The 15,900-nt window shown below is 40.3% G+C and overlaps 1 protein-coding gene across 1 annotated transcript; it reads left to right on the top strand.

Moving 5' to 3' along the window:
- The first annotated feature begins 774 nt into the window (after nucleotides 1–774).
- On the top strand, nucleotides 775–13,570 carry CEP55 (centrosomal protein 55). Its single transcript, XM_062001484.1, has 8 exons — nucleotides 775–1,297; nucleotides 1,390–1,576; nucleotides 5,430–5,495; nucleotides 6,681–6,822; nucleotides 8,789–9,105; nucleotides 10,888–10,959; nucleotides 11,606–11,731; nucleotides 13,278–13,570. The coding sequence occupies exons 1-8, from the start codon at nucleotides 1,164–1,166 to the stop codon at nucleotides 13,479–13,481; spliced, it is 1,248 nt and encodes a 415-aa protein (XP_061857468.1). The 5' UTR covers nucleotides 775–1,163; the 3' UTR covers nucleotides 13,482–13,570.
- The last annotated feature ends 2,330 nt before the right edge of the window (nucleotides 13,571–15,900 follow it).

The raw sequence follows: 15,900 nt of genomic DNA, 5'->3' as shown, positions 1-15,900 counted from the left end.
AAGAGTAGTGGGAGAGGATGGGGAGTGGGTGACCATGTGGACCCTGGAGTCAGTTAAGAAGGTGTGTCAGGCTAGAGATCCCCCTGCAGACCATGGCGAGATGGTAGCTATCTCCCTGTGACCCATGGAGGTAATGGTGGGATTGACAGCCACCAACAGCTCTGGGAATGATATTAAATCAAGACTCCATGGCAGGGGGTTGATTGCACCTGGAGGAGCAGGAAAGTGTGATGTGGTGCAGCCATGATAGGCTGCCTGGGGGCTGCATAGAGGAGCTGCAGCCCTTGGGATGAACAAACAATGGTCCACACAGGACTGTAGTGTGTGAGGGACCTCATGCTGAACAGGAAGGACTAGCAAGGAATCCACCTGCCTCGAGGCAAGACAAATGGCAGGAGCCATCAGAACAGGACTGCACCACCCATTCCCTGTACTGCTCAGGGGGCAGAAGGATACTATGATTAGGTGCCTGAGAATGGTAAGGACCGAGGGGTGGGGAGAAGATTACTTAAAGGGCTAGTTGTACTCTTCATCATCCCACTCTGTGTTGGTTTCTGTTATGTTTTGGTTGGTTGTGAATTAAATTGTTTACTTCCACAAGTTGAGTAGTCTTGTCTGTTTTGCCCAGGACTGTAAGTGGCAAGTGAGCTGTCCCTGTCCTTGGGGACTTCCATGAGGGCACTGGTTACTTCTTGCTTCCGTGTTCTGCTGGGAGGAGTGAGGTTCTTTTTTGCCAGCAAGACAGTCTCATACCACTCTCGTTTCTTTTCTTGTATTCTATTAGACTACCTTTATCTCAGCTCAGGTTCCCCTCAAACTGAAAATTAACTACGGCCTCGCCAAGGGGAACCAAAGCCGAGGAAGGGACTGGCTGCAGGTGCCCTCACAACACCCACGCGCCGACACCTGAGCCGCGGCCCGAAAACAAGGTGGAGAGAAGAAAGGCCCCACCGCATTGGCCAGTCACGTCACGCGGCCGCCCACACCAGCCAGCAGAGAGTCTCCTCTCAGGCGTTCCGCGGAGAGCTCGGTACCGCTCCTCCAGCCCCCGGCAGCACCAGTCCGCGCACCTCCAACCCGTAACGCCGCGGAAGCGTTTTTAACTCCTCCTTTTATGACCCATCGCAGCCGCCGCAGCTCTCGGTTCCGCCCGGGAAGTGACGATGGTGGAGCCGCGGGATTCAAACTCCCGGAAGCGGGGCTGTGCTGGGGCTGGCCGGAGCAACTGCAGCCGCAGCAGCTGCCGACCGCCGTCGGGGAGACTCCGCGACCTCGCCGAGACTCGGAGTGCTCACAGGTCCGTTTGCCTCCCGCGGCCTGCTCAGGAGCCCTACCCTGCTTGGCTGAAGGGCTTACTGTTGCGTAACGTTACGGTTTTTTTTTTAATAGGTGCTTAAAGATGAATTCTAAGACCGCCAAGGATAAAATTATTGGCAAATGGGGCTTAAAGTCAGGTAGCTCCAGAGCGGAGAGTGATCTCGAGAAGTGCAAACAGGAGAATTCTGCCCTGAGAAAATCCCCGGAGGAAGTCAAAAGGAAAAGCAAAATGACCGATGCGGAGAAGAGGCTCGTGGAGGTGAGGTGGATGTTTGTATGGGAGCTGACGTTAGTGATGTCCTAATGGCGCACAGTAAACGTGAGCCCAGTATGTCCAGCTGGGTAAGCAGGATGGTGATCTTTCATGTTAAACCTTAGCTTACTTTGATGTCACGACTGTTTTAGTTTGTCGATTTTGTTCTCAGGTATTTGTCAATAATGACTGAAGTAATAAAGTTAAACACAAATATTTGAGGCCAAAAGTGCCAATTAGTCCATTAAGATATGGACCATCAGACACGTCTGATAATTTGGAACAGTTGGTCTCAGAGAATGGTTTTGAGCATTTCCTGAAAAAAACCCAAAACACTATGTTTACAAACAGCTGCCTAAGCTCCCACTCAACTATAGTTAAATAAAACTGTAAAAACATTCACCACATTATTCTCTCATTGCAAACACAGAATAGAAACTAAGACACTGCAATTTCGATGCCTTGTCCATTCAAGGTAAATCTGTGGTTGCAGAGAAGGAACTTCAGGACTTAATATGTGACCAAGTTGTGTACTGTCAGGCTTCACAGAAGGACTGGAAAACTTTTTAAATGGATGCTCAAAGGATACAACTAATGGAGTCTGGGCACACAAATATTTTGAGGCTACTACTTTAGACATGAAAGCTTTCCCTGTGCCTGCACGTCATCAGTTAAGAAGTGCTAACCCAAGTGCCTGCTCCGGATAGACAGCTGAAGTATTTGTATCTGTAGCATTTGGTGGAGTTTGCTCCTTGCTCAGTGTTGGTGGGTTCCCAGTTTGCAGGTGTAAAAATCACAGATGTGTTTAGCTATACTAGGAGTCAGTATTTGAATTCTAGTGAATACTGGATGGTCTTCAACAACTCCTTAAATGAGGCTCTCTAAAATTCAATTTCTTTTGGTTTCTCCAACATCTGCTACCAATTTGCTGTCAATATGCAGGATTTAAACATCAACCTTTCTCACAGAAAATGAAATGTTATCATAACAGAAGTTTACATAGAGCCCCACAGTATCTTAAATGCAGCTCTAATGCTAACAATTATTTGTGCTTGAGGACTACTGAAACAAGAGTTTCTACTAAAGCACTTTTTGAAACTAAAAGGCTAGATAACTTGGAAAATGGAATCCTTCTTCTGAATGCTTTATTATATTCTTTTTGTAACTTCATTTACTGTCACTTAGTTTGCAAGAAAGCACTCCTGCTTCTCAAAAGCTACCCAAATATGATAACCAGCACTAAGAAGCGTATCACCAACCAGTTTGGTGGAAGTGTTTTAGAGTGCTTGTGCTACTTGTATTTTAAGGTTCATATACCACAGTGATCTGTATTCACATGCAAAACTGAGTACCTACCGAGGCTATGAAATTGGGTTCATTGCATTATCTTCTTGTTTTGTCTACTTTAGACTGTTCTTACTATGATTTGAAATATTTGTGATGATGGCTGTGGTACTGTGGTGAGTAAAGAGGAATATTCTTAGCTAATTAGAGGCTAAAGAGAACCTTTCAAGTTAGTATCTTCTGAAAGTGTTTTAATCTTGCTAGTGGATTTGTTGCATAGACTGACATTCGTGTCACTTTTTTATTCTGTTTCATTCAGAAAATACTTTCCCTTGAAAAACAGCCATCTTCTTGGAGAGAAGGACAAATTCAAAACTTGAAAGACAAGCTTAGATCCAAAATTAAGAATAGTAAAATCTCCTAATTACAAAGTCAACTAAAGGAAAAAACAAAGGAAGCAGAAAGGAGAGAACAATTACTTTGTTCTCTATTAGAAGAAATGAAGCAGTTAATGTAGTTTATTCGCTGTTAGTGCAAGTTGTTCTGTGCTTGAAAACAGGGACAGTACTCCCAGGGGAGCACTGAAGAACCACTGTGACTGCGAATTCTAAGTTCAGTTTATAAACAGATTGGACACAGTATTTGCACTCACTAAGCAGCAATATGTCATAAAATAGGAAGAATCTTTAATCTTCTTGCAAGTTACGTATTGGCATGCAACACACTTGTATGAAGAGAGATAGTATCCAGACTGAATGCTAAATGAAGAACAGTCAAAGAGCACAACTTCAGGCAATGCAGCTGTGGAGGGAATTATCTAATGCTGTACTGCCAGGTCCCTTTTTCAAACTCACACACAGTTGATATGACTCATGATACTACAAGGAATGATCCACTCTTGCTCAAGCAGATATTATGCCCTTCTTCGGTTTGGGCACTAAACAGATTCAGAAGGAGCAGTAATAGAGAGATGGGGCATTAATAAAGATGAACTGAGCTTCTCACCTAATTTGGCTTCAGTCATGAGAATATCTTTCTCCTTCCTGCTCTTACAAATCCTCGTTTGCTCCTTGGTTGTTGAAACTAGTTGGCTATATTTCACATGGCATCACGTATGGTTATTGTTCAGTGTGACAGAAGATAGGACAGAAATTAGTTTTTTTGCATTTAAAGTTGCCAGTAGGTGTCTGGTACTTGGCAGCTTTTACAGGTGTATTTAGTTGGCTACAGTTGTTTTTCCACCCCTGCCTCTTTTAATGCTCCACAGAAAATGCAGTGGTATCTCGGTAAGGGCCACGGGGTAGTCAGAGCCAAAAAGCAGGTGCCTGTGTTTTCCAGCTTTGACCTGTAGATGGTGCTGGTTCCCCGCGTGCTACATGCAAGTTGAGTAACTTCTAGAAATTCAGCTTTGACCAAATACCTTACTCTACTAATTTTCAATGATGATACATACACGTGTCCCTTCTAATAATGCAGTACCTTGAGAAATACCGGTTTAAAGCCAACGTGTTTAATTTCAAGGGACTGAACTTTTTTAGCGAACTTAAAATGTGGGTTCATTCAACAGATTTCCCTGATATTTTTGTTAGTGAACTGCCAAAATATCGTTTAGTTTAAAACTAGAATTTTCTTTCAAGTTTTTTACTGATTTATTAACAGGATAACACCATGTGCCATGTTTTGACTGATGTCTTGGGAAACCTTGAAAACAAGTAATACTGCTTGAAACTGCTAGGTGGCATATGAGCAGCAGATATTCTCTGATATGGAAACAACAGTTGTGTGACCAATTTTGAGAGTTTTCACTGGGGCAGTTCTGCTCATAGAAACAGGAATCTAAGCAACTGCAGTGTCTCTAAATTATATTTATTAGGAAGTTCTCCTGTTTTCACTTAGAAATCTTGTTCTAAGTCATGTTTCAAAAATCACAGGAAAACTTTGGAGAAATGTACCTTGGATTTGGATAGTGATCTACATTTCTATCTCCTTAAAAGTTCCCTCTGGCATACATCTACATGATTTTAAAAAATGCTTTCTGTGATGCAGTGCATAAACACTTCAGGTAATGAAAAGAGTGTAACTGTTTTAACTGATCTCTAGTTTTAGATGAGTCGAAAGAACTTTCCAACTCATACTTTAAGGACTCTGCTGTGGATCAAGTCCATAAAATCAGCCAGAAAATCATGTCCTTACGGTTCCAGACAGGCTTGCATAGTTTATTATAATATTCCTGTTATCCCAATGAAGTTGTCAACGTCTCTAGTTTTTCACAAGAGTTGCTGTAGTTCTGGCTTATTACCAAATTGGTATGAAGATACAAAAATAAAACAAATACTTGCCTTTTTTGCAAATTTAAGTAGTACCCTAAATATCTTTGTTTTTCAGAAACATGTAACTCAGACATTTTCAAAAGATCTCTAAAGATCTTTAAACACAAAAGGCATGTATATGCATCTGTTCTCATTTTTTAAATACTCTTATGATATTTATGTGAGATTAGCATTTACACAAGACTAGCTTTACTGTTTCAGATACCTGTTTTAAAGAACACTAACAGGCTGTTCTTTGTCAGCAGGAAGCTGTAACAAACAGCACTGGATTATCAACTAATCTTTATGAAGTTGAAAAACAACTGAAAGACGTAAGTTTCCTGTACAACATTGCAAGTATCATGTGTATCAAGATACTATAGATCCCTCTAAAATATAATACCTAAAATTCTTTTATGGCAGGACAATAATTTAAATTTTAAAAAATGCTTGCAAAAAAAAAGAAGAAGGGATAGTCATAGAACGGGTAGGGTTTCAAGGGAACCTTTAGAGATCATCTAGTCCAATCCCCCTGCTGAAGCAGGTCCACCTAGCTCAGGTCACACAGGAACGTGTCCAGACGAGTCTTGAAGGTCTCCAAGGAAGGAGATCTTGGCCACGAGGGCACATTGCTGGCTCATGTTTAGTTTATTATCAATCAAGACTCCCAGGTCTGTCTCTGCAGAGCTCCTCTCCAGCAGGTCAGTCCCCAGCCTGTACTAGTATGTGGGGTTGTTCCTTCCCCAGGTGCACTTGTCCTTGTTGAACCTCATGAGGTTCCTCTCTGACCAACTCTCAGGCTGGTCGAGATCCCACTGAATGGCAGCACAGCCTTCTGGGAAATCAGCCAGACCTCTCAGTTTGGTGTCATCAGAGAACTTGCTGATCAAGATGCACACTATCCCCTCATCCAAGTTATCGATAAAGCTATTGAACAAGACTGGCCACAGATGATACATTCATCTTTGAAAATCCTTGTTTGGAACGTTGGAGCAAAGCAGTTCTTGACAAAACAGAAGTCTCGGTGAATCTGGTCTGACCTCAGAGCTGACATTGCCTGGGATAGCATGAGATTGGATTAGAAACTGAGGTCCCTTCCAACCTGAGCCATTTGATCCAATCAGATATAAAATGCATGTCCTCCTTGCAGACTTTAAGTTGTAATGACACAGTTTTAGTTTATTTCATTTTCAAGGTGTTGTTTTATATTTGAGATTGAAAAGTTAATTCTTCACAATCTAGGCATGATTTATGAAAGCCTTTAAGTCATTTTCCCATTCCAAGAAGTAAGCCAAACAATATTTATTATTGCTGCAATTTTAACTTCTGCTTAAATACTTACCTTTCCAAATGAAGATGGCTTTTTATTGTACAGAGAAGATTTGTAGCAGAATTAACTAGCTTATCTTTAAACTGTATAATAGATAATTTAAAATATTTTAAAGAAATAAGACTAATGCTTTAAAAGTCTGATAAATTACCAGAGGGATTTTTTTGTTCTATTCCTTTTCTTGAAGGCTCTTGAAAAAAACCAACAGTGGCTACTTTATGATCAGCAACGTGAAGCATATGTCAGGGGACTACTTGGAAGGATCTTTGAACTTGAACAGAAGTCAAAAGTAGTTAGCCAACAAGAACCTAAAGAATTCAATTCAGAAGGTATTGATGTTATTTTTTTCGCCTCCACAAGTGACCCAAGCCATAATTATCTACAGAATAAGTTTTTGGAAAACAAACTATTGCACAATGAAACAAAATGAAGACTTTCTTCTCCATATTTTGGTTTCGTTATGGTAAAACTTGGTTAAGTCAAATTGCTTTGCTTCCTATTATCTAGCCATGTTACCTGCTCAACAGTATTTCATGTTCTTATCTACTTCAAAGAAGGTTTCTAACAGCCTTGACACTCTGCTGGCAACTTCTCTGTTTGGAAAGTGTTGAGGCAAATGTATGTATGTCTCCCATCCTTCAAAGTACACTTTCAGCCTACATAATAGAAGCATTAAGGATTTATTATCTAGGTGTGGATTGGGATTTTCAAGTTTACTCTTTTTCAAAATAAATATTATAAAAATGACTCAAGACTGCCATATTCTTTACTCATCTGAACAGTTGTTGCAGGGCATGAAAACCTCTGATAGGCTTTGGCACCTGTCCCAAACAGTGTTTCACAACATGGACCTGGCCACCTCTAGCTCATTTCAGTGCTATGTAGGCTCCTCGATGAGCGCCCTCTCAGTAACATACATTCAGATTGATGACTTGGGCTTGATCAGCATGTGGAATAAAATTAAAGTCACATTGGAGAGATGTCTTGCTTATTATCAAATTATTGTTTTTATATATGCCCAAGCAACCTGCAAGATAAATTCAGTAAACAGAACTAGCATCATCTGGGGTATGAGTGAGTCCACAGATACTCGCCACTTAGTAATTCATATGCTGTGCATGGTTGCTGTATTACTACTTGAATCTTCATGGAAAACACTAAAATGCCATCATAATCTTGTTTTGGTGCTGTTTGGAAATGTATGAACAGTATTTTAGAGTGAGGCAGACATAAGTAGCTCACCAGGAAATGTAACTCAGTTACTGAAGTCAAAGCTTTGTCATCAGAACAGTCAGGAATCTAGGAGTAAGGGTATAAGGAAATTTCTCTCTTCAGACAGCCAGACAGTAGCAGAAATTCAAGTTTCTAAGAACCTAGCTGTACAAGTTGAAAGTAGATATGACAACTTTTTCCTCTGAAGATCTTATTACCCTATAGAGAAGTATTGTTAATGAGAATATAAGGCTTAGTTTGTAGTCAAGGGGAGGGAGGACAGTCAAGTGAGAAACTTCCAGTAAATTATGCTTTGAAGAATGAGGGAAAGCCTTCTGTAGAAGTTTTAACGTCAAGAAATGTACCATGCCAAAAATCAGCAAAGCCTGTTAAATTCTACATTCCTTGTTCTGCCATTAGGTATATTTTGTATTACTACTGATTTTTTTTTTTTCCCCCCTACTTACTAAACTTTTCTTGGGTTAACAAGCAGAAATTTTTCAAACTCTGGTTTAAGTAACTATCACTAGCCAAGAAGCAGATACTTTTTAGTCAAAAGTCCCTACCCTAGTCCCTTTTAGTTGCAACTTAAAAGGAAATTATAGCATACAATTTGAACATAGTCTGCAAAAGGCAATGGATGATCTGGTTTTGGTCAATAAACAATGAAGTAGAATCCGTCAGATCCCCAGGGTACCTCTGGAGAGGGAGTGATGCCAGAAACTTGGCCAAGGAGCCTAAATCTCGCAGTGAGAATCTAGAAACCGTTGGCCTTTATTCCATGTGTCAGCATAGTTCCTTGGTGGCCTCATGCATTACGTGTGGGTTGTGGAGTTTGTGTAGTCAGGACAAAGGCTATAATATTGCTGTAAGGATTAGCAAGAGAAGTAGCTGTAAGAAGATTTCACTTAATGAGGAATATTGAAAGCTGTTTAATTAAAGTTTGGTGTCAATTTGAGATGTGTAATAGCCTGCAATGACAATTTCTATCAATATGCCTCAAAATGCTGTCAAGGATTTGGTGTTCTGATCTTTAACTTTTTTTTTTCCTACAATACAATCTCAAATTATTTCTGACTTAAGGTCAACTACAAGAGGAAAAGCAAAAACGTTATGACCAGCTGTTACTAACTGCTAAGAGAGATCTTGAGGCTGAAAGACGTACCGTAATCCAGCTGAGATCTGAACTTAATGAATTTAAAAAGAAGTATGAAGAAACACAAGGAGAAGTCCAGAGTTTAAATGCCTTATTGCAGTCACAGCAGGTTGCTGAAATGAAGACTCTAGAAAATGAAAATAGAATGAAAGAAGAGAAAGTGCGGAGATTAAAACAAGAAAATGAAACTATTAAAGGAGAGCTCAGAGAAGAGAAGAAAAAGTCTGAGGATCTTACCTGTCAGGTAAGTGGTTGCATTTGGAGGTTTAAAATCATTAGCAAAGAATCAAGAGACCTGAAAAGTCATACTTAATCAGAACACACCATCACTCATTTGCTTTGTTAACTGTTCTTTATGTATCTCTAAACTTATGTCCTTGTGGTTAAAACTGAATTCTTTCTTTAATATCTTGTTTTGAATAAAAATCCTACTTTTTGTGAAATTTGTTCACTTATTTCCCTTATAAGTGGAAGAAGGAGAGACAAGCGAGAGAATACTTAATCAATTCTAATTTAGTTTATCCTCAAGGTTAATAGGAAACAAGAACAGGAAAGATAAATACCAAGTCTGTACAGGCTATTTTATCATGTCCTAACCATGGAGTATCACTGATATTTGCTGTCACCTGGCTGTTACAAATACACATGTGGGCCTGTAGTTTCATATTTGCTGCATAAGCAGCTGTGTCCCTGGACAGTGTCCCCAGACAACCATTTTTCCCATTTTGATGGCTTCCTGCATTTGATTCTCTGTGTGACGCCATGGAACAATACAGGCACATCTGAGCATGAGAAATTGACACCTAGATAGGCAAGGGAAGGGATGGACCTTAAGTTGTTGCTGGCTTGGTAGAAACCACCAAGAAGGGTTCTGTAATTCCCTCCAAAGCCCAAGACACGCCTGTCAGGCAGACTGCTCAGTATGTGTGGTTTATGCTGTTACAGATCTGTTGCATTTGCAGTGGATTCTAATAGTTCACAGGGCTTGCCCACCCCAGAAAAAGTACCATATGACTTCAGTGAAACAATTCTGTTCATACATGAAATTTTTAATTCTTTTCTTTAACCACTCTAGCTGATTTAGAGGTAGGGGGAGATGTGGATGTGCTGTATGTTTGTATTTTAAAATATTCAGTGCTTTCCTCACACCACTTCCCCTACATAGAGAATTATGGTGATGTCTTGGAACATTCCTATCAGCACAGTGATGCTAACAAAATAAACCTTAAAATATGTCGTTTCTTCTTCTGGACATGAAATCGTGACCGCAAATCTGCTGAAGAGAAACTGGAAAATCCTCCTTGAAGGAGTCTTCAGGGCATCAAGTCAGGGCATCTATCTTATCAAATAAGATAGAGTTGCAACTTGGAGAAATTTGGGGTCGATAACAAAGCAATGTAGAGTTGAAATTTGAGATATGAGAATAAAATTTACTAAGGCTGAAACCAGAACAACAGTTTAGCTCTCTAAAAACAGCCTGATTCTCACTGGTTAATAATGATTAAAAAGTGTTGATCTTTTTTTTTAAAATCTGAACAACATCATTTACTATAACAGTTGATACATACTGATAACATGGGATTATTATACTTGTTTTTGTGTTTACTTAATCCATTATAGCATAGCACTTTCTGATTCTTAAACTTGTTCTACTTCAAAAAAAAGGTTGCATTGCCTTTTTTTTTTTTAACCATCTTGATATGTTTATGCAAGTATAGGTTTAGTGTCTTTTTGTATGCATCCTAGCAATCACCTAGGAAAGTTCAGTTTTACTTTTTATGAGCTATAACACCATCCTGCATTTCCACCCCTCCATTTATTAATGCAATGATTAGTTACCCTCGGGTTTTCCCCAGACATGTAGATATTGGGTTTGGCTGTTGCATAACAGGCATACTTTTTTTTCTCCTGTTGGCCTTGGATTATGAAAGCTTTCTTCTGTCACTTCTTAGCTTCATTATTTGCTAAGCTTATTAACTATTGTATATGGAAGTTCTTTTATTACAAATGTTTTTCTGCCTTGTAGGTGCAACTGCTTAAAAAACTATTGCTTAACCAGAAGGAAGAACACGCTAAGATAGCTTTGTTGCAACAACAGGTACCAAATGATACCCTAAGATGATGATCCTTAGTCTGTTATACCCAAATTTAAGAATTAGTACATTAAGCTAATATTAAACATCAATATTCAACTGTGAATAATCTCTTCATCCATCTAAAAATTCTGCCATGTCTGTCAAGAGGAAAGTCTGTAACCTTTTACAGATGGGACGGTGTGATCAAACCTGATGCCGTTTTCTCTGCATTCACTTACTTGACTGTGCAGCCTCAGATGAGGTACAGGAAGCACCTTAAAAATCCATCAACTTATTGAAGTTTTGTAATATACTTTTCATTAAATCATACAAATAATTGCATTAACATCTTTTCCATCTCTTTTTTTTTCCAAGTACATTTTTACAGATCTAATTGATGTTACTGGGAAAAAAAGTTCAATTTATTTGCTAAGCTACCAAAACAACTTCAAGCTCCACCTCTACTAAGGAAGATGATTTTCATAATTGGGCATATATGAATTTCACTGTAGTGAAAGCAACAATTTTCTATTAGGATATGGCAGAAGAGTAAAGCTTAAATATATAAAGGCAAATATTTCTCTCTCTCCTCTCTCTCCCCCTCTTCCCACATAAATTCTTAATAATTCTGACTTTAATTCTTTAATTTTCACCTTGGTGTGTTGCCAGATACAAGTATGCACCAAATACTTGGAGAATGAAAAGCCTGATCTCCACAACTTGCAGCATCAGTTAAATGAAATCCATAAGGAAATGCACAAGACCAGGCAGCAAATAACCCATCTAGAACCTCTGGTATGTACTGAATAACTTGCAGGTGAATTTCCATAAATTTTCATTTTGGGATCTTGTTTCAAGCATAGTGATTCTTTTGTTAATGTCATCAGCTATTCAGTCTGCATCCTTTAGGTATGAGGCCCCAGGGTGCAGAACCCTGTGTCATCTAGCTAGGCATCATTTTTCTCTATGCTATAGATGCAGAACTAGTACTGCAGGAGGAGATTCAGTATAGTCAGCTTCCTGAGCAGGGAGCATAACTGTATTTTGTACCACAGTGTGTATCTAGTTGCACAATAAAGCTGCAGTATGCCTCTACTCAGACTTACTGCTAGTCAACAGGACACAATCCTCAGATACAAAAGTTGAATTACTCCCCTACTTCCATCTGATACAGGATGAGACACTAAAACCTGTTTTTCATTTCCAAAAAGACAAGCTCCCCCCTACAATGAAAAGGGACATTTGTTGTATTGTGATGGCCAATAGTCTGTTTGCTGCTGGTTGTGTAAGCCCAAAGAAAGCCACCTAGATTTGAGCTGTAGACTTGAGACTTTGCAGGGCAAGGATTAAATATTAAGCAAACCATTGATCTGTGTTGCTTTGTCATATCCAGGATTGCTCTGGTCTTGAGCAGAACTGCAGTTTTAACTGTTGGTGCTTCTGCAGCTCTACAATATGCTATCTTGTTAAGATGAGGTGATAGCTGAACAGGATTGTCAAAACTGCATTTCTGGATTTAAATGAAGCTCAAAATGGAAGTCAGACACGTGTCCTTCATTAGACCAGGTCTGGGACCACTGTGCTTTTTACAGAGAAGATAAATTAAAAAGCTTCTAACAAGCTGCAAATGAGAGAAATTCTGTGACTATCAGACTGCTCTCCCTCTTTGTTGTATGCAACTTGGAAGTATTTTCTTAAACAAGGAAGAAAAAGTCATGAATCCCGAGATACTGATGTACTTCATTTGTGCATTGCCCCTGGGAAAGTCTTGCAGGCGAGGACTGTGGTGGCTGCTGCTGACAGGGCCACTGGAAAACCTATCTACTGGGAGCAGAGCAGAGGTTTGGGCAGAGCAGAACGAAGTTACAGCTTAATACATACTCTCTGTACTAGGATGCTGGAGGAGTAGCTGTCAGACAACTGGATGCCCTTTAGGGATAGCCTTTACACACAGATACTTCTTTGCAGAAGAAAAAATTAAGGCACTTTTTGGGAAGGTAACTGGCCAGCATCCTATGTAGAGGGGACTGAGGCATCATTTTCTTAAGGAAAGATGGTGTGTGAGTTGCTAGGAAGATGGCTGGATAAGGATTCTCAGTCAGATGTTGTGGGAAACCTGTCTTTATTAGACTGCAGAAAAGCCACCTGCAATCTAACTGAAATGCAGTGTTAGAATTACACAACAGGCCCTCCATTATTAGCACAAGTAGTATAACTGCATTTACCCATCTCTAAAAGTCTATCCTTGGTGGTATAACACATACAAGGCTTGTGTGCCATCAAACCTTAATATTTTTTTCTTGCATGCCCTGATCTTACACTAAAGCTTCTCCTTTTCCAGAAACTCCGGAAATCTGGACATATGGAACCACAAGATTTGCAAGTTGCATTTGAAGAGCAGCTCACCATATATGACACAAGTCCTTCCCAGAAACATTCAAGCCTCCTTGATGAAAGTTTTCTTGAGTGTCCCAGATGTCAAGTGCAGTATCCAGCAAGCCAGCATAGAGAATTACTAGCGCATATTGACTTTTGTACAGCATGAACTCCAAATGGACGTAATATATTTGCTTTATACACGCTGCCAATATGCTCTTCTACAAAGGCAAAAGATCTTTTTAAAAGATTTTTTTTTCCTTAAGGTTGTATAAAGGACTACTAGTTTTTTACTAGTAATTTATTTGGCCTGAAATATTTTACCTCAAGTTTTTGCAAATAACCAGCAACTGCATTTTTGGTTGCCAACAGAAATATTTTTGGAATTAGAAATGTCTTCAAATAGTAAACTACTGACTTATATTTTTGCACTCTAAAGCATGACAGCAGCAAAAGTACACTCGTGCAGTCTTTATTTTAGTGTTTGGCATATCCAGTTTTTGGTTTGTGAATCCTGATGATTGTGCTTGTGTCTTAATTTACAGTAATAGCTGCAAAAGATTTTTTGGCCCTCAGGTGCACTATATATATTTATATATACATGATGTGTGTATCTATAGTGTGTATAGTGTATATATACATGTATTTTATATATGTCATGGGTTTGCCCAGCTGGGAACAAAAAGCCATGAAGTTGCTTGCTCACTCCTCCCCCTCCTGGCAGATGGGAGAGGGGAAAAAGGAAGAACCTGAGTAGGTTGAAATAAGAACAGTTTAATAGAACAAAACAAGTTTAAAAGGAACAGTTACAACAATAAATAAAAGAGTATACAAAGCGAATGGTGTGTGACGCAGTTGCTCACTGCCCGGAACCCAACACAGTCTCTCATGTCTGACCACTGAACCTGTGGTTCTCGGGTGTCCCTCCTGTCCCTCCTAGCAGCTCAGTATGGTATCAAATACCCTTACCCAGCCTGGGTCAGCTGCCTGGGCTCTACCCTGTCCTGGTTTCTTATAAAAGTTAACCCTATTCCAGCCAAATCCAGGACATCCACCCTTGATTCTATACCATCTATGTCATGCCTAGATTTACAATTGACAGTTATCTACCACCACACTTCCTCTCCCTGAAAATACAGATGCACACAGAAGTGTATTATTCCCTAAGTCTATGGGCCATCTCTCTAATGTGTCCATTGAGTTCATTTAGTCCATGACTTCAGGTCTTCGTTTGTAAATCTTTCATGTCAGAAGAGATTGGGGGGGGGGGGGGGGGGGGGTAGTGTCAGGTTGTCACATGCTCTATCAGGAGTTTGTGGTTAGTGTATTCAGTGCGTCATATACTCACAATTTGTGAGTTGAAGATGTTGATCTCAAAGAAGCTACTGGATGCCAGTTCACATTCCACCATTCTTCATTTCACTCATCCAAGTCAAGGGATCTGGGTGGTTCTTACTGCAATACCATTGATAAGGCATAGAGCAACTGTGGTAGTGGCGATATACAATAGCAGGCTTAACAACTAACTAACATCATACACTGTAATTCATGGGCTGTTCTCACCTAAAATCAAGTTCCCTTGAGGTACACATTGAAATTCCCCATCCTTATGTATCACCCACCAAGTTCACTCAGGTCCTAGAGCAAAAATAATCCCACAGATGGGTTTCCCTTTGCCTGAGGCAGGACTAACCCAGACTGTCACCCTGATATATTTTAAAGTGCACTACAGGGACTTTACCCTCTTCTACAGTACGTAAAAGTTCTGATGGAGCAGAGCCAGCTAGGTTGACATATCCTCTAGAGCTGACTAACCAGGTGGCCTTCGCTAAGAGTGTATCCTAATATTTGAAGGTCCCAACCTTCACTGCTCTCACTGGGGTCTTCAACAGTCCATTGTATTGTTCCAATTTTTTCAGAGGCTGGTGCTTGAGAGGATGTGCTGTACCCACAGCCCAGGTGACTACAAGGTTGTCTCGGAAATGTGTCCCATTGTCTAACTCAATGCTTTCTACAGTGCCATGTTGCCATGGGATTTTCTTTCAAGGCCCTGGATGGTGTTCTGGGTGGTGGCATGGGGCACAGGGAATATTTCCAGCCATCCAGTAGTCACTTCCACCATTGTAAGCACGTAGTGCTTGCCTTGGTGAGTTTTTGGGAGTGTAATGTAATCAATCTGCCAGGCTTCTCCATATTTATATTTCAGTCATGATCCTTCATACCATGGAGGCTTCAGTTGTTTGACTTGCATTCATAGATAACCTGTGCAATGATGTCCAAGGTTAAGTCCACCCCTAGATCATGAGCCTTTCTATAGGTGGCATGTCTTCCTTGATGACCTGAGGTATCATGGGCCCACTCAGCTAAAAGTAACTCCCCCTTGTGTTGCCAATCCAAATTTACCTGAGCCACTTCAATTTTGGCAGCCCTGTCCACTTGTTAGTTATGTTGATGTTCTTCCTTGGTCTGGTTCTTGGGTATGTGGGCATCTATGTGGCACAACTTCACAGCCAGCTTCTCCAGCCAGGCTGTGATGTCTTGCCACACTGGGGCAGCCCAGATGGATTTGCCCTGGTGTTGCCAGCTGT

This window comes from Colius striatus, chromosome 8 (genome assembly GCF_028858725.1).
Source record: "Colius striatus isolate bColStr4 chromosome 8, bColStr4.1.hap1, whole genome shotgun sequence".
Lineage (NCBI taxonomy): Eukaryota > Metazoa > Chordata > Aves > Coliiformes > Coliidae > Colius > Colius striatus.
The sequence above is the reverse complement of the archived record's forward strand: the minus strand, read 5'-3'. Positions and strand labels throughout refer to the sequence as shown.